At 51.7% G+C, this 26115-nt stretch overlaps 11 protein-coding genes across 11 annotated transcripts; 7 read left to right on the top strand and 4 right to left on the bottom strand.

Moving 5' to 3' along the window:
* Nucleotides 1-792: 792 nt before the first annotated feature.
* Nucleotides 793-1744, top strand: PMZ80_006028 (uncharacterized protein; the record flags this gene model as incomplete). The annotated part of the gene is made up of 2 exons (XM_064874443.1): nucleotides 793-1292; nucleotides 1366-1744. The coding sequence occupies 2 exons, from the start codon at nucleotides 793-795 to the stop codon at nucleotides 1742-1744; spliced, it is 879 nt and encodes a 292-aa protein (XP_064730165.1).
* A 1748-nt stretch (nucleotides 1745-3492) lies between these two features.
* On the top strand, nucleotides 3493-5616 carry PMZ80_006027 (uncharacterized protein; the record flags this gene model as incomplete). The annotated part of the gene is made up of 1 exon (XM_064874442.1): nucleotides 3493-5616. One exon carries the CDS (start codon nucleotides 3493-3495, stop codon nucleotides 5614-5616), a length of 2124 nt encoding a protein of 707 aa, XP_064730164.1.
* Nucleotides 5617-6100: 484 nt separating this feature from the next.
* ATG3 (E2-like enzyme) lies at nucleotides 6101-7262 on the bottom strand (the record flags this gene model as incomplete). Its single annotated transcript, XM_064874441.1, has 2 exons — nucleotides 6101-6665; nucleotides 6718-7262. 2 exons carry the CDS (start codon nucleotides 7260-7262, stop codon nucleotides 6101-6103), a joined length of 1110 nt encoding a protein of 369 aa, XP_064730163.1.
* Nucleotides 7263-7682: 420 nt separating this feature from the next.
* On the bottom strand, nucleotides 7683-9362 carry PMZ80_006025 (uncharacterized protein; the record flags this gene model as incomplete). Its single annotated transcript, XM_064874440.1, has 1 exon — nucleotides 7683-9362. One exon carries the CDS (start codon nucleotides 9360-9362, stop codon nucleotides 7683-7685), a length of 1680 nt encoding a protein of 559 aa, XP_064730162.1.
* Nucleotides 9363-11703: 2341 nt separating this feature from the next.
* On the bottom strand, nucleotides 11704-13137 carry PMZ80_006024 (uncharacterized protein; the record flags this gene model as incomplete). The annotated part of the gene is made up of 1 exon (XM_064874439.1): nucleotides 11704-13137. The coding sequence occupies one exon, from the start codon at nucleotides 13135-13137 to the stop codon at nucleotides 11704-11706; it is 1434 nt and encodes a 477-aa protein (XP_064730161.1).
* A 2247-nt stretch (nucleotides 13138-15384) lies between these two features.
* On the top strand, nucleotides 15385-17232 carry TAH18 (NAPDH-dependent diflavin reductase; the record flags this gene model as incomplete). Its single annotated transcript, XM_064874438.1, has 1 exon — nucleotides 15385-17232. One exon carries the CDS (start codon nucleotides 15385-15387, stop codon nucleotides 17230-17232), a length of 1848 nt encoding a protein of 615 aa, XP_064730160.1.
* A 454-nt stretch (nucleotides 17233-17686) lies between these two features.
* PMZ80_006022 (uncharacterized protein) lies at nucleotides 17687-19295 on the top strand (the record flags this gene model as incomplete). Its single annotated transcript, XM_064874437.1, has 4 exons — nucleotides 17687-18705; nucleotides 18762-18768; nucleotides 18943-18982; nucleotides 19036-19295. 4 exons carry the CDS (start codon nucleotides 17687-17689, stop codon nucleotides 19293-19295), a joined length of 1326 nt encoding a protein of 441 aa, XP_064730159.1.
* Nucleotides 19296-20074: 779 nt separating this feature from the next.
* On the top strand, nucleotides 20075-21148 carry PMZ80_006021 (uncharacterized protein; the record flags this gene model as incomplete). The annotated part of the gene is made up of 1 exon (XM_064874436.1): nucleotides 20075-21148. The coding sequence occupies one exon, from the start codon at nucleotides 20075-20077 to the stop codon at nucleotides 21146-21148; it is 1074 nt and encodes a 357-aa protein (XP_064730158.1).
* Nucleotides 21149-21562: 414 nt separating this feature from the next.
* On the top strand, nucleotides 21563-22426 carry PMZ80_006020 (uncharacterized protein; the record flags this gene model as incomplete). The annotated part of the gene is made up of 1 exon (XM_064874435.1): nucleotides 21563-22426. One exon carries the CDS (start codon nucleotides 21563-21565, stop codon nucleotides 22424-22426), a length of 864 nt encoding a protein of 287 aa, XP_064730157.1.
* A 176-nt stretch (nucleotides 22427-22602) lies between these two features.
* PMZ80_006019 (uncharacterized protein) lies at nucleotides 22603-23466 on the bottom strand (the record flags this gene model as incomplete). The annotated part of the gene is made up of 1 exon (XM_064874434.1): nucleotides 22603-23466. One exon carries the CDS (start codon nucleotides 23464-23466, stop codon nucleotides 22603-22605), a length of 864 nt encoding a protein of 287 aa, XP_064730156.1.
* Nucleotides 23467-24889: 1423 nt separating this feature from the next.
* On the top strand, nucleotides 24890-25914 carry PMZ80_006018 (uncharacterized protein; the record flags this gene model as incomplete). Its single annotated transcript, XM_064874433.1, has 4 exons — nucleotides 24890-25192; nucleotides 25237-25476; nucleotides 25523-25601; nucleotides 25661-25914. The coding sequence occupies 4 exons, from the start codon at nucleotides 24890-24892 to the stop codon at nucleotides 25912-25914; spliced, it is 876 nt and encodes a 291-aa protein (XP_064730155.1).
* Nucleotides 25915-26115: the final 201 nt, after the last annotated feature.

Here is a 26115-nt window from a genome sequence, read left to right as displayed (position 1 = left end):
AAACGATAGCTCGCATCAGGTGTCGATCAGAGCCTTGGGAGGTATCTCAGTTCGCACACAACCTCGAAACATGATTCTGCATGCAATGCTTCGTGTGCCACCGGAGGAACGTACAGAAGTCACTGACATGTTGATAGACCCACCGTCGGTGGGATGTAGGAGATGGCTGTGAACTAGACCCAATATGTCCCTTACCATTGAAAAGGTTCTGGCGCGAAGCCAGACACAACATTCAGCAACATCCCCTCAATGCTGGTCACAGTGTGCCTTTGGCCTCGGCCAGGCTGGCCGCTCGCTGTGTAACGATCACATCGCCGTGATGATGCCACTGTTGAAAGATTTCGATGCAACAGGCAACAGGCAGGATGGTATATGATACCGGGACGCGCGTGTTGATCCCTGAGCTAGCATTCGAGTTGTCCGAGAGACTCCCCAACTACGTTCGAATCAGGTTTAGTGGTTCTATTGGATGGCGCGGATCATGCTTGGCACATCCTTCCAGGAGTAGCACGCAAAACATGAAACATATCTGCTGCGATGACCTTAGGCAACACCGTTCTGTACCGTCTCATTCGTAGACATGGTTAGTGCTACGAGAGGCTGAGCTTCGGTGCCGCTGCTGTTTACCATCGCTGCTTCAGGTAGGTGCAAATACGCGTTTCCTATATCTACGCGAGCTGCTATAGCATTTTCTATTCTTCTGAGCGCTGCCAACTCTACCTTTCTACACGTGAGCAAGACTAACCACTCCGCCTATCAACCCACTCCAGTGAACATACAGCATAGTCCAGCATGCCTGCCTTCACAGAAAACGTCGCCAGCGACGCGTCATCGCCATCAGTCTGCTCCTGGCCTCCAAGTCCTGCCATGGCATGTTCTCAGATCACCGCTCGTGGTGTGATGCTGCTCAATACCGTCATCGGCATCGGTCTCTGCTTTGCTGCATATAGCAATGATCACAGCAAGGTATCTTTCCTCTTGAGTGGCGTGCTCATGATCATCTTATGTTTCGTTGTGCCAATCCTCCTCTTTCGGAGCATCAAGATGTTCAAGGCCAGTCGACCGACAAACGAGCAAGGTTATGATCAGCTTGAGAGTAAGGGCAGGCCTCTCGGTAGCAGGACGATCTCCTCGAGTGGCCTCAAATTGACGATATTTGTCGACTTCACCTGCTTCGTCTTATTTTTGTCCTGCTTCCTGTTCGAAGTGAAAGATGCTGAGGACCTGGATCGATGGTATGAACACAACACTATTCTGATGAGCTACGCGAGTGTTACTACTCTAGTATCATTGTAAGTCGTCCCATTTCTGACGGTACAAAGATGTTGCCGAAGGTGAATGACCGCTGACACCTCCTTCCAACAGAATCATCCACTTCTACTTACTCTTTACACAAATCTTGCAGCTTGGCTCGGTTATCACGACCAAAGCGAAGACTTTGCAATGCCCACATTGCAGCCATACTATGCAACCACTGCCAACCTCGTCATCGCAGATGGAAGCAGGCTATCAGAAGACAGTACCAGTGCCAGGGCGACTAATCCAGGATTACCTGGACGACAGCGATGACAATGCCACAGTCGTCGGCATGGCACCTGGTCAGGTAACGGGTACTTGCACGAAGACGCCAAGAGCCTCTACTTCGAGTGGAGAAGCACAAGGACGGCAAGAGCGTGGAGAAAGTTCCAGTGCCAATGAGACTGGTGAACATGAGGGCGATCGGCTCATCGAGAAGAGTGAGTGAATGGTCTTCTCGATATGGAGACGAGCTGACTGGGGTCAGTTGCATCAGATCTGCAGGTCAGCACAAGCGGGCGATGGTGGCGATGATTTCAATGTGCTTGGGTCGATGAGAGGCAGGGCTGCAGCGCCTGGGGCTTGAGCGGGTAGTGTTGGCTGTCGAGTAGCGGAGATATGTTAGCGCTTGGCGTGAGAGACTGTAACATGTTTGAGGTAGCAAATACCATATGAGAGCCTGGATATCAGACACAAAGTTATGCGCTCCTCTGGCCCAAGTCTTGCCTTTTCGCTGCTGTGGCTTGATCACGCTCGACCAGAGACGCTGTACGAAAACCGGAGAACCATGGGAAATATCTATGCTCAACGTCTCTCAGCCCCGCCATATTAGATTCTGAGACTCAGAGCGCGATACCGTGATAGCAAGGGCCGTGCTTCGAATCGAAGGTTGCTTAAGGACACACCAGTTCCAGTCGCAACGAGGACTTGGAATGATTGTTCAGGATCGGTAGACTGCTACCCTCTTACAGTACGGGTCACTCTTGAGGCTCGATGTATGAGAGAAGCCATTGACTGGAATGATGCGATATTGTATTGAAATTCGGTTTACCTACAATGCTTGGCGAGCAACAAGCTTTGCGTTTTGTGCCAAGCTGCTAGCGAAAACGGAAGCTCAATAAGAGTGACAGGGGCTTCCGTCCAAGTCTTCTCGGTCTTATTTCCTTCTCACCACCTCACCGATGCGCGCCTCGTGATAAAGAATGGAACTCCACAGCCTGTCGCCACAATGAGATGTCGCCGTCACGCTTAACTATCACCAGCAGCACTTTCGCATCGGACGTTACCGCTAGAACATGGCATCGGCCCGGCTGGTCAAGAGAGCGACCTCGCTAGAACGATGAGCCCGAAGGTGCTGCTCACGTCAAGTTGGTGGTCCAGTCTGAGCGAAAAAGATTGAACGGCGCTCTTGAGGCTCATTGACGACTGCTATAGCTCAAAGTCACAATTTGGCCATGACGAGCTGATGCCAGGGCTAGCAGCTCGTTGGGATGGTCGATTGCGTTTACAATTCAACCATGCATATTTCGGCCGACGTTCGGCTCGTTTCTCTTCTAGGGTCAGACGAGCCGCGCGTTCATCACTACTACAATAAACACACAGGATGTGTCAGTTAAGTAAGGAGCATGTGGTAATGAGAAGGTTGCTTATGGACCGCGAGTCACCATACGGGCTAGGAGTATGAGGTGGCAGTAACCACAGTGCAGCAGATCTTTTGGGGTTGGCAGATGTGCCTTCCTTGAACGTCGCTTGGGTGTCGATATTCATATCTGCTAGACACGGCAAGAACGCATCGACCATCGCAGCTGCACGGCAAGTAACGGTGAGGATCTGCCTTTGACGCGAAATTGTTGGGAAGCTGGTTTGTTTTGGTGGTGTTGAAAGAACTGCATTCGACATACTAGCACTCTGCCGATACAGGCTGGGCGCTGGAGTATGTGGTGTCAACACAATGACCTCCTTCAGAGCAGCTTCACCGAAGCCAGAGCAACTGCACTTCAGCTGACACCCGACAAACGCCGTTCACGTTTCTTTCCTACTTAAAGGTCCAAGGTCTTCCCTCGACATGATCCTACTTTACTATACACATACGAAGTCCAACACACGATCACGACTTACTACATCTCTCGATTCCAACTTACATCTCGATCCTGGTCCAGATTAAACCACACCTAGTTCGCCATCCAGAAACTCAAGATGAAGCTCAGCGCCTCCAAGTGGCTCGCCTTTCTTGGGGCTTTCACCTCAAGGGACGAACAGCAGACCGCCGAGCCCTCGACTCCAGCTACGAACCTTCAGCGGAGTATCCAGCCACGGGACGTCACGACCTACAGGCTTCACGTCTCGACAGACTTCCAATACCCTGTCACACTGACTCAAGAGGGAGGTGTGGTGGTCTCGACTACAACTGTACATTGGGCGACCGGTTACACGACCACCGACACCAGGAGTGTACTGACCGTCGATATCATAGATGCCAATAGTGTACAGTTCGAGGCTTCTATAACAGGCGAGCTCATCCCTCTGGCCACTGCTACTTCCGATGAATCGACGACACACATGATTCATGTGTCATCAGAGGTCGTTCGCCCTGCCACGACTGTCTACGAAGGGACAGAGACTGTGACAAAAGATCTCCTGACCGTCACCGTGACGGGGGACTTCCCCGATGTCAACAGTGACAATGTTATATCCTTAGCACTTGCAGCTATGGAAAGTTCCACCGTGGCCCGGGTTGGCACTCCGCTCGCCACTCAATCGGCTGCCCCGAGTGCGGCTGCGACGCCCACAATCACACTAACGGCACCCATGACGGCACCCACGAATGCTACCGCAAGTACTACAGTGCCGGCTCCAACCCAGGTGACCTGTTCTGGACAAGCAACTTGTACACCAAGTGTGACGCCGATCGCGTATAGCTGTCCTAGTGGTGTTAGTGCTGTTGCCTCTACTTTGCAGACTTATAGTTGCGTTGAGGGCCAAACATGTACTGGCCAGGCAGTTACAACAAGTCTGCCGTGCAATTGTGGCGGCAGTACATGTACAGTGAACGTACCGTTTATTCCCTTTATCCCGGTGATTGTTCCTATTGGCGCGCCTCCAGCACCATATGTGCCACCACCTGTGATTCCAGTCACTGGACCCCAAGGAACGGTCCCTACGACGACCACAACGAGCACGAGCACAACTTCGACGAGCGACGCAGCCTGTAACTTGACCAGTTTCAGCATCCCAAGCGGCTTCGAGCAGACCATCTCGGCCTGGTTAGCTCAATTCCCGTTTACGTTGGACACTACCTCGTCTACGACCTCCTCGATGACTTCTTCTGCAAGCCCTTCGGATTTCACTCTCACTGGATCAACCACGCTCACAAAAGGCACCTACATAATCCACCCAAACGGCCGAACCAGTACCTCAGCCACGCTCACCGTCACGGCAACGGACGGGTTCGTAATATCGCCCAAGACTACAACTTCAACGACTCCTTCGAGCATCACTCCAGCACCTACCTCGACATCGCGCAGCTCGGAGTCCCTGATTTTCTCGCTGGAAACGGATCGCTCTTCGTTCAACTCCTGGCTGTCAGGCGAGCATTCCAGGCAGTCAGCCTCGATCGCTTCAGTATCGTCTGCATCGGCTGCTTCTGCTTCTGCATCCAGTGCTTCTGCCGCTGTATCCTCAGCGAAGGCGGCATGCAGTCACTTCGCGGTCCCCTTGAATCCATGGGGACTTCCGCCAAAGTGGGAAGCTCCACAAGGCCAGAAGTCCGACAACTACCTGTGTCTTGCCAATACAGAAGCGATCGCAAAGGATAAAAGCGCCAACGGGTGGCCCGACATCGACTACCAGCCCTTTAATGTCAATGGCCTGTGGGATGCTGACGATCCGGATACCACGCTCATAGATCGCTTCTGCGGGGAGCTTGTTGATAAAGCCATCACTGTCACCTATGACGGCGACGTCACAGGCACATGTCAAAAATACGGCAAAGGTGAGTGCACATCGTCTGATGCAGATGGCGTTTGCACACATTGGGAGCACAGTGCACCTGCACTCCGTGATGCGACTGTAATCTTCTCTGTCCAGTATAAGACTCCTGGGTACGACTGCGATCCGAACGATTATACCCATCCGAAAGACTTTGCAAAGCTCGGCAAGAAGGAGTGTGTGAAGATGCTGAAGGAGAGGCTCATCGACAAATGCACGGTAAAGAATCCACCGGCTGGAGACTTCCTTAGTTATCCGACTGTTGGTGGGACATTGTGGAACGGGTGTATGATGTACACCATTGTTGCGACCCGAAATCCGCCGACCTGGTGATGCATGGATGTCGAGGAGAAAAGTAATATACAAGGAGTTAGAGACCACGAAAAATTGAGAAAGAGAAAAATATATAGAGAATGTGGTGTTCCATGGTTTGTGAGATCTGTGCTGGATTCTCAGGACGCAATCGAAAATAGATAGATACAAAATCTGATACTGTTTCAAGCCTTCTCGACGACGCCTGCTCGTATCACCTCGTGACATTCGGTAGCAAATTGCCATCTTGCTTCGCTGCTGGTGTCGACGAGCATCGTATCGGCACCCAGACGGTCTCAAGCTGGAAATTCTCGTCACAAACAAGCAATTTGTATAGGAAATTATTCTTGATGACAATGCTCAACCTGCCGGCTACGCTAACCTGCAACCCGGCGTGCTCTTAAACCAAGTCACTGCCTGATGGCCATACCCACAGAACACCCGAGATCCAAAGATAAGTGCTAGGACTTCTATCTACCGTTGTGCGGCCGAGGTCGCTCTCACTCTAAACACCCATCGTAAAATCATGCTCAATGCCCGGCGTAACACTAGCCATAAACTTCAAGAACACAACCAAATACTGATCAACCCTAATCGCAACCTTCTCCTCACTCTCATCTTCCTCCGCCTGATCAAGCACCTCCCATTCATCCCCGCCACCAGCCTTAACACCAGCCTCATGACCCCGTTTCTGACTCTCCTGCAACGCCAGCCGATTCGTATCATCAATCAGCCCCTCCATACCACTTACACCCTTACTTGTATCACCACTCGACCCGCCAGCTTTTGCTTTTGCCAGCCGCAGTTTCAGCGCTGCATCTGCGCGATCAAGCAGGATCTTCATGACGCTCGCGTGTTTGCAGGGATGTATACTCGCCATCTTGACGCTGTTATCGAAAAACGGGAAGTCCTCGAGTGTGACTGTCTTGTCCTTGTAATCGCCTACTATATCCTCCATCATCGCGGCGGGCGGTAGAGGTTCGGAAGGCGAGATATAGCCGGATAGATACATCCTCGGTGTGCGGTAGTAGGGCGTGTAGGTTATGTAGAGTGTGTATGTTCTCGTCGGTCTGTCCAATATTAGCACATGCCTTCCCACACCAGAGGAGAAGGATAACTCACGCAGACGAATCCGCCGTCTTATCCCTTATAATCGCCTCATTATCATCATCATCATCCTCAATATCCGGAATCTCCTCCTCCTCTTCCTCCGCCGCCTTCCCCAACTGCCCACTCTCAGACATAGTCCTAACCTGCCCCCTCAACCCCTCCTGCTCCTTCTCCGTACTCCCACCCGTCCTCAACCACCCATCATCATCTCCTCCACCAACAACCGTACCCTCCTCCTCATCCGGCCCGCCCAAAAACCCATCCCTCACCAAATCATCAGCCGCACCCCCACTCGCAAAGTTCTCATCAAGACGTCTGTGACAGGGTACACCCCGCGTAACGAGGAACTGCTTGTTTGGAGGGAGGTGCGCGACGCGCTTTGAGGGGGAGGAGGCGTCGGACCAGGACCAGGACGGGAACTTGTAGACTAGGTAGTCACCTGCTAGGACGAATTCTTCGGGGGTGAGTTGGCCTGTGGTGCGGAAGGTGGAGGTGTGGGTTACGGGGGTGAGGCGGTCGCGGCCCCAGTCTAGCCAGGAGCGGACGGCGGAGGTCATTGTGGTGGTGTAAGTTGGGGTTTGTAAGAGGCTGTTGATATGGTCGCGGAGGTTCTAGGCTGATATTGATGATTATGCTCGTTCTATGAAGGCTGTAGTGTGTAGAGGTGTAGTATGTAGTTGTGAGAGATGAGATGTAGGACTAACGGGTGTCGATATTGCCTTACAGGCAGCGATGCATGCGAAGTACTTCGTGACGGTGACCCCTCATGATCGTAGCCGTTCGCGTCACTGGCATGTGATATCGTGCTTATCTTATCAGTTCCGGCTGGGTAGAAGGACAGATAGCGCAGTCGCGCGAGTCGCGCCTGCCTCGCCTGCCTGTTGATACCGTCTGTCCTTCCCAAAGTTGTAATGCAGTCAGATCCACGGGCGAGGGTCGCAGAGCAATCTATATATTAGATGTTTTAGGTATCTAGGTCATCTATGTCCGTCCCCATCTTCCACCTCGTCGTGCCTCGAGTTTCCACCCGCATCCTTGACACCATCGTCCCTGATCTTCCCTTCCGCATTCGGAGGGAGCCATCTAACAGCCACAGCAAAGCCAGCAGCAATCACAATCATGACAGCCCATGCCAGATAGCCCCACAAGATTTGCTTCTTAACACCAATAGCAAACAGGCTCGTGAAGGCTGCTGGACTGAACGCCCGCATGCCGCTCGCAATAGTCAAAGACACAGCATTGAGCGTACCCAACATCCTAGGACTAGGGCTAACATCATTGATCGCAAGCTGAATAGCCGTGAAAGACATGCTCACTCCAACGCCGAGACATAGCAATACCGGAGCCATCACCAAGAACGTGACATGAGCACCATGCGATCCCTCCCTCAGCAGCAAGTTGAGCAGTGGGCAGATGAGGAAGAAGAAAGGATAGGCATATGCACATACACGGAGGACACCGCCTGTTCCGATGCGATGTTGAAGAGGTGGGAAAACCAAGAGTAGCCAGATTGCCTGCGCTGCTCCCGTCAGGCCCATAAAGAGGGAGATGTAAAGTGAGGAAAAGCCGAAGCCACCAAGCCGGACAGGCTCATACCAGAAGACTGGCACGATGGCTGTATACGAGAAGGCCAGGATGTTGATGTGGGAGCTGAGATAGAGCACTGGGGCGACTCCGGGCGCTTTCAGCAGTGACCACGTGCTGTCGTCGGTTTCTGGCTTGGTTGTAGACGAGTTGAGTAGAGGTTCTGCTTCACGATCGTCCTTGTCTGCTCGCGTGTTCGTGTCCCTGGGGGGCAGAGTCTCTTCGACGAATAGCGCGGTCACCACTGCCGCTATCAAAGCGATCAACCCTGTTGCGATTGTCGCAAGTGCATATGGATAATGCTTGAAGAACTTCGATCGCGCAAACACGCCGCCATATTGCGCCCCAGGGTCAGCAAAAGCTCCTCCCATGAGCGGACCAAAAAATATCCCCATATTTCCCGCAAATGCAAACCAGCTGAATGCCCTAGCTTGCGTCTTCTGCGTACTGTGCTCGGCAATCATAGTCCTGATCGTAATGACAGCTGCGGAAAATACGCCAGCCAGACACCTGAACAAGATCATCTGCCAGATTGTCTGAGCTGCACCAAACAATGCTGTGAAGATTGCCACGCCAAACAGCGAAGTGACGAGGATAGGCTTTCGTCCTATGCGATCGGACAGACGGCCCCAGACCATCATGACAAGCATTTGCGTTAAGCTGAATAATGACTCTATAAGGCCGGAGTAGAAACCTGTATCTGCTGGTTGTAGGTTGCCATTTCGAGCACACATCTGGTTGATGAAGGGGAAGATACAGAAAAATGCTAGGGGTTCGCACACCCTGGCGAAACATAGGAGCAGGATCTGCGTGACGGGCAGAGGCTTGTCGAGTTGCTCTTCGTTCCCAGTCGTCACATCCACAACTGTTGCTGAAGATCCATCGGAACGCAATGGCGTGGCAATCCCAACAGTCGTGCTTGCCTCAGAAGGTCTGTCTTGGGTGATTGCTTCTGCTACCGCAGGATCAGCTGTCGGAGCCACATTGCCGGTTGCGAGAAGTGGTGTCTGCTCGTTGACTCGGGATTGTACTTCATCCTCGCTATCGAGATCATGCTCGAACCCGAATTTCATCGTGAATCTATGTTGTCAAGCCTCCGGACTTGCTTCGCACCTCATCAGGATGGCAACAGCCTTGCTCCCTGCTCAAATTTCCGCCGAGAAACAAACTGATACTCAGCTCTGATAGTGTCATAGCATTGGAACCATCTCTGTTGTAATTGTCCTGTAGCAGGACGGTATCGAAAGTGTGTCGAACCTTACCTAAGTAGACAACAAAACATTCGTAGCCCATCACAGATGACTCGCTGGATGAGCCGGACTAACGGTAGCTCGACGGGCCGAGAGCGGGAAGCTAGTGCTTTTCACCGCGCTAACCAGAAAAGGATTTGATATCGATAGTGACTTCCGCCATGATTGGTGACCATCAGCTAGAATTTCCCTGTGTTCTCATCAGTTCTGTTGGCAGTTAATGGCAGCAACAGGGGACAGGCGCTGGTGGTACTCCCTGCTGCCAGTAACTCCCATCAATATCATCACAAGGTCATAAGGAGTGATGCGCAACAACCTAAGGCATAGGTTCCGTGCAAACTTGACCACGCCTTCGCAATGGCACGACACACCTCTCTCGCAGCAATATCAAATCCTCTGGTCACCTCAAAACAGCTACTAGAGTTCCGGGAACATCAACAACCACAAGCTGAAGCGGACGTTGCTCTCTTCAAAATCAGCCTCCTTACCCAAGCAGCCGGGGTCCTCCTCCGTCTCCCACAAGAAATCATCGCCACTTCCATCGTCATTTTGCAGCGTTATCTCACATCCACTTTCAACCCAAGCTCTGACCTAAAGCTAGCAAATGCCAACATCACCCCCGATTCAGCACCAACCAGAGCCTCATCAGCAGCACTCTACCTCACCGCCAAACAATCCTTCTACCCCCTCTCCCCCGCTCAATAATAAACGTCTACGCCCTCCTCACATCCCCAACAACCTCACCACTCCCCTTCATCAACCCATCCGCCTCAGCCACAAACCTATCATCTTCAACCCAACCACCAAACCCCCAACCCCACCACATCACAGAAGGAACCCACCAATCCCGTCGCCAAATCCTCTTCACCACCGAAAAATCCATCCTCGCAGCGCTAGCATTCGACACCAAAGTAGTCCTCCCCCACACCCTAGCCCTAACATACCTACAATCTCTCTCCGCCACAGCCTCAACCTCAAACCCAGATCTCGCGGAGCGCGTTCTTGCGCGCCTTAATGCTGCGTTGTTGAGTCCACAGCTCCTCTACCTGACGCACCAGCCGAATGCGCTGGCGGTGGCGGCTATTTATCTCGCTGCTAGAGAAGTGGGCGTTGCATTGGTAGATAATGGGGTGGCATGGTGGGAGGTCTTTGATGTTGGGAGGGAGGAGCTGGGGTTTTTGGTGCTTAGTTTTGGCAGTTTGGGGGGGTTTGTTGAGGCGAAGATGGGAGGGGGATAGTGGACTGTGTGGTGTCCTTGATGCTCAGCGACGTGAGGTTGAGGCGAAAAGAACCGCGGATCTATGCCTGTGGGTTACGTTCCTACATAGGACTGGCCCGTGGCTGTTCAGGCAATTGCCAAGATAGGCAAACGTATGACACGAGCTACGACACGCCACACATCTGCATGGCACTTCCTACTCTACACAGCCAAGATGGAACCGCGGCTTCTCGCTCTGACTCACCTCTGTGCCGCCACGCCGCTGTCTCATTCTAGGTAGTCGGCAATAATGGTCGTGGCTCCTTCCATGTGGGAGTGCGTGTGGGCCAGTCGTGGTTTCGGGGAGGCGTGCCTTCCCGGATAAGCCGTTAGGTTGTACTCTCTATGGGTGAGTGGACTGGATTGGACGGTACGTGATGTGCGGTGAGCCAAGCTGTGCTCGAACAGAATCACTTATAGTCTGGTCTGGCCTGGTTCGTGCAATGCGCAAATGTGCGACCGGTGTAGTAGCGAGGGCGAGGTAGGGGGTGACATTAACGCAGAAGCAAATAGAAGGATGGGTGAAGTATAGAGAACGAACGTGGCATGCACCTAGAGTAAAATGAAGGCTTGTAACGCACGTGGGTGAAATGTTCACAAACCAGTAATTATATTACCTCAGAAGCCGCTGGGCTTGAGTATCTATATAATTGATCTAACCTGCCTCCTACTGAGCAGTAGGAGCGGCACTGTGGTGCATCGCGTTGTCTGGCACAACATACACCACATGACATGCTATATGCATAATGCTGAAAAGCTTGACTTTTGCTTCTTCCGAACCCCATGTTCGGATCAAGATGCTCTGGATGCTTTCATCCCGCAAGCAAAGGACGCGCATGCACAGAACCATGACTCGTCGTGAAGAGATTTATTCACAATGCTCATACACCTGCTGGGATTGGCTCCTCACCGATTCCAGGACCAAGGCGCTTTAGCCCCATACGCACTTCCAAAATTCGTGCTCTTCTTCAGCCGTAACCTCGGCATATTGTCGTCATCCGTCTTGTTCGACTCTGCACTCGTAGTTGGCGCGAGAGCAGGACTACTCGACAAGGACTTCCGCACCTCATCGTTGAGCTTGTGATCTAGTTGTTCGAGGAAATTGTGGCTTGCTTCTGACTTTCCTGAAGGATCCAGCATGAGTGGGCCTGTCAAGGGCTTGTCTTCTTCGGGGACAAATTGTGGTTCTGGTCCGTCAGTTTCTTCAATTGCTTCCTCACGAATATCCGTTGTGGGTATATTGGTAGTTGAAAAATATGAGTCTGAACGCTCTGAAGGGCGGAGAGGTGGACGTGTGGAGGGTGCTGGTGCGATTGGTTTCTCCTCGCGCGGCGTGGGGTCACCTGTGCTTGCCGTACTCGAAAGTATTTCGTCAAATGCTAGCGGTGTATGTCCGGCATGCTTTTTTAGCTTTGCATCGAGTGGATCGAGGAGGGCAGAGGCGTCGAGTTTCAGTGCTGTTGGTTCCAATAGGTGCTTGCTCGGAGATGGCGACCTAGCGGGCGAAGTGATGATTATTGGGCTCATGACCTTGGTGAAGCTAGACTTAACACCCTCGGACTTCACAGTGATTCCATCCAACGTCTCGTCAATCTCTTGGATAGGAATAGGCTTATTCTCGCGCGAGCATTGTGGTGATAAATCCTCCAGTGGACCGTCCTCAGATATGCTTGGAAGATGGTGAACATCCTCATCATGAGAAAATACTCTTGTTGCTGGCGCAGGCGATTCCGGCTCCCAGACAGGTCTCCCATCTTCATGTTTCAGGTGCTCTAGCGGAGCGTTCGATATTGTGTGCCCATGTGATCTATTACCATTCATGGCGCCAGTGATAAATGGGACTTGGAAGTCCGGCCTGAAAGAGCGGCCACTGGTATGCGACGACTCATTGCTCAATCTTCTCCTACTGCCGCCTCCTGCTTTGTTTAACCTGAACTCCAAGTCTGCTATTCTTGTCCTCAGCGCAGCTCTTTCTATTTCCCAGGCTTTCCTCTCCTGCTCATGTGTCTTCCGTAACTGCTCATTGACGTTCCGGCACTGTTCGAAATAAGCTGACATATCCACTTCCTGCGTAGGATTCGTCATGCGGAAAGCCTGCTTCGGTATTTGGCTCGCTGAGGACACTGGAGCCAACAGAGGGACATGCGATGTGGCAATGCTGTGCCGGCTTTGCATCGAGGAACTGGATGTCGGGTCTTGGAAGCGGATTTCTTTGCCATTTGACTCTCCGTGGTAGTGGTCCATCGATGCCTGTCGGTGTATGCCGTTGAAATGTGAAAACGAACTATGTTCAAGCGCTGGAGATGGGTCAAAGGCTAACGTTGGCGATCGCGGAGGCATGTCGTTGGCTTAAACGAGAGGATACGCTCCCCAGAGTAAGATATGAAGTTGAAAGAGAGAAATGCTGGTGCAGGTACTGTAGACCACATGCACAAATGCCCAATGACTCGTCGTCGTAGTATGACCAAGCTAGATAGCCACTTGAGAGATGGCGTTCACAAATCGTGAATGGTGAGCGAAGATGATGGTATACAGATAGGTTTACGTAGTCGTTGTGTATTGTTACAGTAGTCGGGAATGAAGTGCGGTGAAGTGGAAAGGAGGATGTCGCGGATGGCTCGCAGATCAATATTCGTGTCGCCAGTCAGTGGTCACTATAATTCAGCTAAGGCAGGAACCACACGACCGTCACTGCTTGGCGACGTCCTCCTACGCTACTTGCTACTCCCCTAAAATACTACAATTAATTATCCATCGTTCTCTTCGTCACACTTCACGGTGACGGCGATTGAGCATTTGTTCGAGATGCGGCAGCCTGTGCGATGACGCACCAGTGTCATCAGCAGAAAAAAGTGTCAGCTTGATTTTGTGGGCACAGACATGCGACATGGTCGATGCTCGGCAAGGTAACGCATGGATCCGATGCCATGCAATTTGAACACGAGGGTGGAACCCCTGTCTGGGGCCGAAGAAATGGCAGATCTTCTGCGCAGACAAACCTACGAATACCACCGGTTGCTTGCCATCTATACGACACTTCGAGGATAACGTGACATGCTCATGGCCTTTCAGACGCACAGTGCTTACAGATGACACAGCACCACGCCATCCTCGCTTACCGTTCGGATGTCAAATATGTTATAAACATTGTTATATGTCATAATTTCCTGTGAGAACGAGAGTTGCTCTCGTGTCACGTCAGCGGCAGGGAAACCCGGGATGTTTCCTTAGCTTCCGCACGCTTCGTGACACAGACTTTCCAGGCGGGCCACGAGCCCAGGGAGAACCTCAAAGAGCGTAGGTTCCAGGCCTGGTGCCAGCAACAGCAGCCTTCCTACGCCCCGAGCTGTTTCGTACGATATCAACAAATCCATACGGTATGCCTGTTTCGACATTCGGTACTGTCGCTTAGCGGCCGAGATTCTCAAGACGTGGTTCAGTGAGTCTACATACCAGAAATACTACCGTGAATGCGGTATGCTCCCCCTACCCCCATACAAGGACGGAGCGACCACCATTCTGGACAACTTCAGCAATTAGGCCCAAATCCAGACGCGAAGACCGTTGTGCCTGAGGAGCCCCGGCGAAAACTCCTTTTTTCTTCTGGATTCCAGTTGCAGGCTGGGCAGACGCAGCCAACGCCTTGAGCGACACTATCTACGCGGCCATCGAGAATGGGGTCATGTCCGTTCTGAAACCTGTCGCGAAGCTCTTGGTTGAAGATGGCAACTGCTTTTGTGCCGACTTGTTGACCGCGAGAAGTGGAAGGTAGACAAGATATTACTTGCTACGGGTGCCGACACAGCTCGATTGCTCGCAGATGGCGCGCCGTACGATCCAATGTTACATGTAGGAGAACACAGGCGCAAAGATAGCCTTTGTCGTATCTAACAGCTCACTTAGGAGAGACGATGCCGCCGACGTCTAATGGTTACCTAAGATTCATCAGGGATGTTCCTATCACTAACACCAGATTAGACAGAGGATCCAACAGCAGAATGTCGGTGCATCCAAATGAGAAAGAATACACTAAGTAGACAGCACCCGTCACCATGCCCATGCCACTTCAAAGAGAGGTTGATATCACAGTTGCTAGTATCTTCGATCCCGAAGCTGCGAAGGACCTTGCTCCCGAGCAAGTCCGGATGTGCTGGGTGAGGATGTGGCGTGAATGATGTTAGACTCAGAAGCATGATCAAAGAATGAAATGGCCGAGTCATAGGTATAGAGTTGAAGACTGGGAGACAGCCCAGATAAGGACGTGATTTCGGACCGTGAACTAAGTGACCTGGAGTCGAGTCTGATGTCTGCGAAGCCGTGGGCGCGAGAACGAATTTACTCGCGCATCCAGATGACCTTCGTAGTATGCTGCTGCGGACACGTACACACATTGTCTCCTTCACAGCACTCATACTGCAATGCCAGCCTGTGCCTTACCGCTGAACGTAACCACTACTTGCTTGAACTCTGAGCCGCGCAGGCTCATCTGAGAGAAGACCCACTTTTACCGTGTTTGCACTAAGACGCTTTTAGTCAGTCCCGATAGCAATTGTCTAAAGAACTTTTCTTCTGTCTCCCATTGTGAGCATGTCGCCTCCTGAACTCCAAAGCGCATCGACGAGATCAGCCCTTGTGCTGTATGGCACAGAAACAGGCAATGCGCAAGATGTAGCCTACGAGATAAGTCAATCTCTCGAACGTCTTCACTTCGTGACAGCCTCAAGAGAGCTAGACGCAACGCCACTGCCGGATCTCATCCATCATGACCTGGTGGTCTTTGCCATTTCGACGACAGGGCAGGGTGACTTTCCTCTGAATGCACGCAAATTCTGGCAGAGTCTCCTCCGGAAAAAACTGACCGCGTCCTCGTTGGTGCGTGTCAAGTATGGAATTATCGGCTTGTGTGATAGCTCTTATCCGAAATTCAATCTTGCTGCTCGGAAACTTCACAAGCGACTGCAGCAGCTAGGTGCGAGTCCTCTGCTTGACTTGTGTGAAGCCGATGAACAGGGCGAGGAAGGCACAGAAGGTGCATTCTTGGCGTGGCTGCCATTGTTTCAGGAGCAGGTCCTTGCACGCTTCCCACTCCAGGATGGGCAATTACCGATACCATCTGAACAGAAACTGCCAAGTAGATGGACTCTAGCTAAGGTATCGCATCTGAGCTCCCTCAACGGAGAGCTTAGCCAAAACGGCTCCCAGCCGGCACCTGCCAGAATATCAAACGTGTATCCGGAGCCATGCTTTTTAGTTGTGCTTGAGAGGAACGACCGAGTCACGCCCAATGATCATTGGCAGGATGTGCGATTCTTGAAGCTCCGAGCGGTTCGACCCATCGATTACATGCCTGGTGATGCGCTTGCTATACGTCCTCGAAATGCGGTTGAGGACGTCGAGCAGCTCATCAGACTGTCAGAATGGCAGGATGCTGCTGATACGTCAATTGGGCTTCGGAATGCGTTTCCACTTTCCGATGCTGATCAGATTTATGATTCTGCCCTAGCCGGCAAGAAGACGTTTACTCTGAGAGAACTATTGACCGAGTATCTGGACATCAATGCAATCCCGAGAAGGTCATTCTTCGCTAAAATTGCCCATTTTACCGATGACGAGATGCAGAAAGAGCGGGCCTTGGAGTTCACAGATCCTCAGTACCTTGATGAATACTTCGATTACGCGACAAGACCACGTCGAAGCATCTTGGAAGTTCTGCAAGAGTTCCACACAGTCAAGATCCCATGGCAAGAAGCTATCAATATCTTCCCGATCATGCGACCTCGACAATTCAGTGTAGCAAGTGGAGGTTCATTGAAAGAGGGCGGTCAGGTATTCGAGCTCCTCGTTGCTATTGTGAAATACCGCACAGTCATCAAGCGTATTCGAGAGGGTGTGTGCACGAGATATCTGGCAAAGCTGCCGGTCGGCACGACGTTGAACGTGGTTCTCCATACAGAAGGACGATTTCACAGTCAAACCTCGGCCTTCGAAAGGCCCCATCTCCTCATCGGCGGCGGAACTGGCATAGCGCCACTGAGATCCATTATCTACGAAAAGTTGCGACTGGGCACTCACGGAGCACAATCAACCTTAATCTTCGGCTGCAGAAATGCTGAAGCGGATTACTTCTTTGGGTCGGAGTGGTCAGAGGTGGAGCAGCGCAAAGATTCCGCTCTGCGAGTCATAACAGCATTCTCGAGAGATCAAGAGAGTAAGGTCTACATCCAAGATCGAATCAGACAGAACACGGATCTAGTAAAGCAGATTCTCGCAGATCTCGACTCTATGGTTATCGTGTGTGGTTCTTCCGGAGCTATGCCGAAGGCTGTCAGAGAAGCCCTCAAGGACGTGCTGGCAATTGGATCGAATGAAACTGACGCAGAACAAGCAATCGCTTATCTCGAGAAAACGGCTCGCTACAAACAGGAAACGTGGTGAAGCTTTTGCGTTCATGTTGCAGGGGAATTCGCTACCAATCCGAACCTTCCGCTTCCCCGCATCCATTAGGTCATATCTCGACTCTGAAGCATTCCCTCCACAATCATGACTCGATGGAAACGACTTACAGGCCCTACCATATGTTGGCAATGTGTCAGGTCCGAGATTCTCGAATTGAGGAGGTTGCCAATGTTGGAGCATTCGAGGCTCTCGAGACGAAGGGTCGAGATCCGCTATTGGCTCTCGGTCTCCACCAGGAGGTATCTCGAAAAAGAAGGTCTTTTGCTCATCGAGGTTCCCAAGCTTTGCCGAGATTCGCCCGTGCTCGCAGAGCAATTGCCAGTTTTGTTTGCGGGGAAGCTGGTAGATGTATAAAAGCCACCGTGTTGAAGGAAGAAGGGCGTGGTCGCAAGAAGCTATAGCTACACAAGCACAGCAACAATCACGCATCACAATGGCCTCGAATGGGAACTCCCACAGCTGGACGTCGCTGCCAAGTGCGATGTCCAAGTCCGTCGACACTCTACAAAAGACTCTCGACAGTGATAGGCAATGGCAAGCCTTCATTGACACGAAAGCCATCATTCGTCCTGTGACCATGGGCGTGCAGTCCGCTGGAGGTGATGCTATTCTCGTCAAGGTCGAGCCTGGTGCCAAAACTTCGGTATCAACGGGCTCTGCTGACAAGGCGGATTTCACGCTGGCCGCAAAAGCTGAGCAATGGGAGAAGTTCTTCGCTGCTGATCCAAAAGCACCATATACATCCTTTGTTGGTCTGCAGGGTATGAATATCAAGCAAGAGGGTGTTGGTATTCAAGGAGATCAAGTACGCTTCGCTCAGTATGGTCATCTCGCGACGAGGCTGCTAGAGTTGCTGCGCGAAGGTCTACATGGTCCTATCCAGGAACTCGAACAAGATACGTATGATGAGGATCATATCGTTGGCAAGTATGTCTGGCTTGAGGCAGCTGGATGGGGACGAACGAAAGTTTTCTATGAGACATCCGGCAGTGGTCCTCAGCAGATTGTCTTCTGTCATACCGCTGGCTCCGACTCGCGACAGTACCATGGTGTTATGAACCATCCGGTAATGATGAAGAAGTGTACGATGATCGCTTTCGACCTACCAGGACACGGTCGATCGTTCCCCGGCAGTGGCTATGTGCCCGGCAACCATACCAACGACGAGGACAAGTATGTCGGAACCATTGCAGCCGTCATCAAGGCGCTGAAGTTGGACAAACCGATCGTTTGTGGTGCTTCGATGGCAGGCCAAGTCTGCGTCGCCGTTGCCGTCAGGAATGACGAAGTCAAGTCAGGAGGGACCATACCTTTACAAGGGTGCGATTACCTGACTATGGACCGCCAGTTCAACGACAAGAGCTGCGAAGTGAACCAATCTCTCTTCAACCCCGACTGGATATACGGCATGATGGCACCAAAGTCACCATATATCAACAAGCAGCTAATCTGGTAAGTCAATCCTCTGAGGAACAGTGTGCAGAGTAGAATTAACAGTCCGTTCACAGGCATATGGTAGGTTTCCCTAAACGATCCGCAACGGTCGAACAACAACAATCCTCACACGATGCTTTGATGTCCGAGACATATTGCACAGTGTGGTTCGGCTCAAGCAAACCAACTCTATATACTCAGCATCCCTTCCATCCCAGGTTTGGCCGTTACAGGTTTACTAATGTATGTGCATAGTACTCTGGCCAAGCATACGGAATTTTCCACGGTGATCTAGGTAAGCTCTTTGCATTCGATGTTAGCGTACCGCAATGCTGATCAAGTACCTAGACTTCTACTTTGGAGGCTTTGACGCAAGGGACAGAGTCAACAAGATTGATGTGAAGAAATGTCCAATCTACTTCTTGACGGGTGAATTTGACTGGAGTACTACACCGGCAATGAGCAAGGCTACTGCCGATAAGATCAAGGGCGCGAACTTCAAGGCAATGGAGAATCTAGGTCACTTCCCTGCTACAGAGAACCCGAAACTATTCGTGCCGTATCTGATGGATGCGATTGATTGGATTCAGAAGACGAGGCAGGATTAGGTCGAGTTCCGCCGCAACCAGAAATTACAGCATGTCCGCGACTGTCACGATCAAGAGTGTGAGAGTTTGCTCGTCTGGCGACTCCTGTTGTACCAAAAACAATGCAGTAATAATGTTCCCGTTCTTCCTAGCAAGAATGCTTGCTGCTCCATCCTCTCTTGTCCCGGCTATTTGATGGCCCAGTTGACATGGTGCCCTATGTAGCTGCACTCGCTGCTCGGTATATACCTTCTGCAGGACAAAGGAAACATCAATTCGTTAAAGGTACGACAAGCCTGCTACGGTTGACCAGGTAGTCGCAAAGTGCTAGTCCGTCCGAACTGTTTTCTGAACCGTAGCTTCTCGACAATTCTTGGTTATGCCCATTATCAACACGTAATATGTCATCAGGATCGCGACGGTCAGTTTAGAATACTTCTCGCCACTTCGAACAGATCTCGTGGCTTATAAATCTAGCTGAGAAAGTGCCTGGCTAGAGGTCGAACTTGCTTGTTCAGGCAGGTTTTCCCTATCGTCAGAGGAGATCAGCGTGCGCCCTTCTCATGGCACCTCGAAGTCCTTACATTTATCTGGTGAACCGCCATGGCAACGGTATAGCTATAGATGTTCAAATACAACCGATCGTCGCCACAAGTATGCCAGCGCAACTCACCACTTCCGCCCATTCACCTGCGAACTTACTTTACGGTCCTACACAGTCACCGTCACAAAAGAACCACTGACTCTTCTGTTTAGCCCCTGAAAATCCATGATCATCCCCACGCCATACGTGCAGAACAATGGACTTCCGCAACCCCCTACCCCAGCGTCTCCGTGACGGTCTCAACCTGACGATCATTACAGTCCACGCCGCCGGCGAAGTAGGCGACGTGATCATCGGCGGTGTATCAGACCCACCAAATTGCAAATCGATGTTCGAGAAAATGCAGCACTTCTGGAAGTACAACGACAACATCCGGAACCTTATCCTCCAGGAACCGCGCGGTCGTGCCTCAATGTGCACGAACCTGGTTCTGCCACCGTGTGATTCGCGAGCAGACGCTGGCTTTCTGATCATGGAAAGCGATGAGTGGGTTCCCATGAGCGGGAGTAACACAATATGTACGACTACGGTGTTACTTGAGATGGGGATGATTGAGATGAAGGAGCCGACTACGAAGGTGAGTCTGGATACGGCGGCGGGGTTAGTGACTGTTACTGCGGAGTGTGAGGGTGGAAAGTGTAAGAGTGTGGCGTTTGATAATGTGCCGAGTTTCGTGTGGGAGTTAGATTGTCCGATTGAGGTGCCGGGGTTGGGCACGGTGAAGGTGGATGTTGCGTGGGGAGGAATGATATATGTGCTTGTTGATGCTGAGTCTGCTGGTATGGAGATTAGCTCTGTCAATGGTGCGAATTTAGTCAAGGTGGGCGAGATGATTAAGCGGGCGGCACAGGCGCAGATCATGCCTGTGCATCCTGAGAACGCGGAGATCAAGGGTGTGAGCAACTTTGTGTGGATGGGGAAGCCGGAGGTCATAGGCGAGGAGATACGTGCGTACAATGCGGTGGTGGTATCACCAGGCAGACTCGATCGAAGTCCATGCGGAACAGGAACCTGTGCAAGAATGACGGTGATGCATGCCAGGGGGCAGCTCAAGGTTGACCAGGTACTGCGACATGTTAGTCCCATTGGTACGGAATTTCCGAGTCATATTCGCGGCTTGACTAAAGTGGGCAAGTATGATGCAGTGTTGCCGACGGTCAAGGGTAGTGCTTGGATCACGGGCTTCAAACAGGTGGTGCTTGACCCCCAGGATCCATTTCCTGAGGGCTTCCGAGTAGGGGACGCCTGGCATTTAGGAGATCGGAAATGATTATCAGCATTTTCTGAAAGGGTTCGTAGGTAGATTCTGTATGTTCTGAAAAGCACAAGCTCGCAAGTGTCCCCCAATCATCAACTGGCTTCCTAGAGGCACCATGAGAAGGCATCATAAGCTCTGCCACCCATTTGCAGTGCTGCTCGGTGATTGAGTAGCGATATCTGATGCCTCAGGCCACTTTTGGTTCAATGCTAACTACGTCACCTGCCAAGGCTGCTACAACAGCCGAGAACAAGCTCAACTACTGTATGCAGACGATTCGCGAGAGCAAGTTGCAAAGTGTCTGATATGCGCCGGAAGTCAAAGTGACGACGGCTACCTGTGCTCAACTAGCGGTTTCATCAGAGTAGCAGCTTATGCGCGATTGTCGATGTCCCTTCTAAGCAAACCATGCGGTAGGACTACATAATGTTTGCGCTCCAATATGCGCGACGAACCCAAACTCTCAGCGGTATGGCGCCGCGCGTACCACTGTCAGGTGTTCGCCGTCTTGTGCCTCGCCGGCCGTTTCATCGCACGGTCATGACGGAAGAGCAGATCAAGACGGCTAAACTGCAAAGAACACCGCATACTCCTAACCAGATAGCCACAGAGGTGCCTCATTCGAAAGACGCATCAATGGTCTTTGACGTCCCATCTCCGCTCTGGTATCACCGCTTGGGCCCAGTCAAGGACTTCTTTGGATGGTTCAGCCGCATGCAGCGCCGGCGTCCGCTTACAATCACACTTGCAACATCTCTCACCACATATTTATGTGGGGATCTACTGGCACAAGAGATCGGAAAAGAGCCGTATGATGCCAAAAGGACGCTGCGAATGCTATTGATTGGCACCCTGGCCAGTATTCCGGGCTACAAGTGGTTCCTCTACCTAGGTACCCATTTCAACTATGGCTCCACCGCTGTATCTATCACGATCAAAGTCCTTATCCAACAGTTCTTCTTCGCGCCAATCTTCAATACTTACTTCTTCGGCATGCAAGCTATTCTGTCTGGTGCATCTTCTTCGGCGGTCATCGAGAGAGTCAAAGGAGCTGTGCCGGAGAGTGTAATTAGCTCGGCCAAGTTCTGGCCTGCTGTCACGGCGCTAAACTTCACTGTCATTCCGGCACATTTGAGGTTCGCCTTCAGTGGCGTGTTTGCTGTTGTGTGGCAGACGTATCTGAGCTTTCTGAACCGCAAAGAGGAGAGAATCGAGCCAATGGGGACGATGGTTGAGGAAGCCAAGGTGAGGGTCGATAAGATTGTCGATGCTGTGACTGGCGATGACTGATACGAACTTGATCTATCGAGCAAGCTCTTGCTGTTTTCTTGGGGTCTTTCCATAACGGTAGTGGAGTCTAGGACGTTTGATTGGTAGTCGTCGGATGTCGTTGGCTTTGTCCATCGAGACTAGACGTTTGACATCCTGCGCTCATCTCCCTCAGCATTCGTTGCTGCTTCTTACACTCACCCCGTTAAGTTGCCCTTGCTTGGCTGCACGTACATGTGTCGTGGGAAGTAATTCAGCCTCCCATGTAACAACTTCGGAACAATGAAGAACAACTTCTGGTCCTCCGATACGCCCTTAAAGTGCCTCTCACCAAGCAACCGCACCTCAAATCTGGTATCAACCACATCTCCCAACATCTTCTCAGATTGCAATTCTTCCAACCCAAGCTCCAGACACCCAGCGCTTTCCGCTTGAGCATTGACAGATATCAAACCGTCCTCCCCGACAGTGTCTCTTCTAGCCGTTTTCAGCTCTGCAAGAAATTCTTCGCTCACTACAATCTGCCCGCCTTCACAGGCGCTAATGAATCTCGCCGCACGATTCACAGCCGGACCCAGAAAATCCATCCTTTGAATAACCTCATTCCACTTACAAACAGGTTCGCCAAAATGAGTGGACATCCTCAATCTCAATCCTTTCCACAGAACAGTTCTTTGCGCTTCGCCTTGACCATCGTTCTCGCTCTCATCTTCGACCACAGGCTTTCCCGGTTCTAGCTCAAGCAATGCTTCTGGCCAGTCCTGCTCCTGTAGCTTAATCTGCACGTCCAGACAGAAATTCAGCGCCGAGACCGCAGACTGGAAGGCGATCATGAACCCATCTCCATTCTGCTTGACTTCGTAGCCGCCATGTATGTTCGAAAGGTCGCGAATAAGGCTGTCGTGAATGAACATAGCCTCGCTCATTGCCGAGGAGTCCTTCTCCCACATTGCCGTTGACTTGACAATATCTGTAAACACGATTGCGAGGGGAGGCTTGGGTGCATCATCGCCCCGAGAACCAGATGGCACGTCTGTAGAGGTGTCATTGCTTGTTGCCATTGTGCGATGCTGTGTAATCCGTTGTGCTTCAGAAACACCCGGTACGAGTCTCGAGTAGCTGCGTCGTTCGTGAAGCTTCATCGAGTAACACGGGGTGGATATGCTTGATAAACAAACTCGACTCCTCACGACCTTGCATCGCCCGGGCCAGACAACGAACACATGTTTGATGTCCTTCCCGAGGACTCGAGACATCGGACGAATGCCTGCGTGTTCCGAGACTTTCAGATCCACATTTTCCCCCAGACACTTTCATTAAGACTGGCGTAAGACTAGGAGAGCTTCTGAAAACAAGAAAAGAATGCGACATGCTCGAAGCTGTTTTGAGCTTTCCTCATTCCTGGCACGTCGCTTACAGTTCGCGCTTCAACCCTAGACTCGAGCTTGCTGAGGATGATAGGCATCCTTATCTATTGGTTGTGACAATCGCTAATCTAGGCCATGTGGGCCTATCGGTTGGCCTTCCTTCTTCAGGAGGGCCCAGAACCAGTTTCTCGAGTTCCGGAATCTTGAGGACTTTTGTAGCCAAGACTCGCAGCTCAACTCTGCGATTTGGACTGATATGATTCTGTAACGCAGTTTTCAGTTCTCCTAGCGCACGTTCAACGGTAATGTTGCAGAGATCAGCTTATACCAGGCTCAGTTGAAGACATGCACAAGTGGTCTCGGACCCTGGCCGTACAAGCTCGCTATACGGTGTGCTGTTATGTGCTACAATGCAGTCACGTCGATCTAGCTTCTTCTTCGTAGCTACTCGGCCTTTTCAAGCTCCCAACGCGACAGCCAAATGGACATTGCATACACATCGGCTGATTGCCTGTGGTCGCAAGCTCCGAGTCCAGGCTAAGTGAACTTATGCAATCGTCTGTTAGGCTGTCACGCAGCCAGAAAAGAGCTGCCACGCACTCAAATCCTGTCGCTATCTTCACAACCATGCCACCGCTCTCTGTCAAAGCATCGGAGTCGCTCGTCCGTGCGCATGAGCGTGTATGGAAACCCTGATACACCTTGAAGGAGTCTCTGCTACGTGCTTTGAAGGGTATCTATGATTTGGGCTTGCTTATGCTACGGCGGATCCGACAGTCATTTATAGCAAGTCCGGCAGCTGGCCAAGTTCACTCCACTTCCCCAGATTCAGGAGGTCCACTCGTGTCAGTTTTCAGAGAGTTGTGCGTCCCTCTGATACATGCCCCTCTTTAAGTGCTAGCTTCCTAGGCATTCAGGCGAGTGATTCAGTTAGATAAACCCGGGATTATGTCAAGCCGAAAGAGGAGGCGCGCAGCCGAGGTTGAGGACCGATTCAAACAATGCATATTATGCAGCTCACGGGTCCAGCATACATGGATGATTCCGCCATCGAACACTACGTCGAGTCCGTATCGCGGCCTCTGTTTCATATCAACGTCTATCAAGCACCAATACCATGGCGACAAACGGCCACACCGAGCCCTCACAGGCACCCGTCGCATACATCACAGGAGGCGCCTCAGGCATGGGCCTTTCAGTCGTCGAAGACCTCGTGCGAAAGGGCTGGAACGTCACCATCGCCGACATGAACGAAGAAGCAGGGCAGAAGATCGCTGAGCGCCTAGGCCAACAAGTGGTCTTTATCAAAATCGATGTCACGGACTACGATCAGCAAGCGAAGGCTTTCGTCGAGACATGGAGCAAGTGGCACAGATTGGACTTCGTGTTTGCGAATGCTGTAATGCCTTCTTTCAACTTGGTTCGTGTTCAGGACGAGCCCTTACTAACAATACGTGAACACAGGGCATTGGCGACCGAATTGACTTCTACGCTCCGGCCGAAGAGAGAGATGACGGCGCACCAGCCAAGCCAAACACCCTGGTCATCGATATATGCCTTCTGGGCGTGGTGTACTCCGCCTACCTCGCTTTGCACTACTTCCGGAAGAATGAAAGCAAAGCCGGCAAATTCGTCTCCACCTCCAGCATGTGCGGCCTGTATCCGGGTGAAGGCATCCCGCTGTACACTGCCGCCAAGCACGGAGTATGGATTCGTTCGTCCCCTTGCTGGCTGTGACTAAGCGTGTTAGGTCGTTGGTATCACTCGTGCCCTGAGCAAAAAATTGGCTATGCGCAAGGAGCCAATCACGGTAAACTGTCTTTGTCCAGGTATGTTTGCGGAAGTGCATAACATCGTGAAGAGACTGTGCCGTCTGACAGAATGATAGGACTGGTCGACACCGGCTTGACACCGGTGCTCATGGCTGTAGCTCCGCCGGAGTACGTCACTCCGCATTCTACCATCGTCAAAGCCGTCACGTCTTTCCTGGACGATGATTCCAAGAATGGGCTGGCGGCTGAGTGTAGCGGTGAGAACATTCATTATCGGGTACAACAGGAGTTCGGTGATGATAAGGCGGCGTGGATTATGGGATCGCATTTCGAGGAGCTCTTCAGACAGAAATATGGAAAGACTGCTTGAAAGCATTGACTTAGTGCAGGCCATAGTCCTCGCACGCCAGATTCCCATGCCTGCGCCGGTAAGCAATGTGATGCGAGATAGGTGGTAACAACGACAGATGGCGCTGTCTCGTCTACGCGATAATTGTCAGAGATCGCCGAGTCTAATCGCAAAAGCCTCCTTCAGCTCTATCTCTCATTGACGAAAATCCATCCCACCCTG

Source organism: Knufia obscura (genome assembly GCF_036327395.1).
Source record: "Knufia obscura strain CCFEE 5817 isolate CBS 148926 chromosome Unknown scaffold_6, whole genome shotgun sequence".
Lineage (NCBI taxonomy): Eukaryota > Fungi > Ascomycota > Eurotiomycetes > Chaetothyriales > Trichomeriaceae > Knufia > Knufia obscura.
Note: the sequence above shows the minus strand (reverse complement) of the source record. Positions and strands in the feature narration are given on the sequence as shown.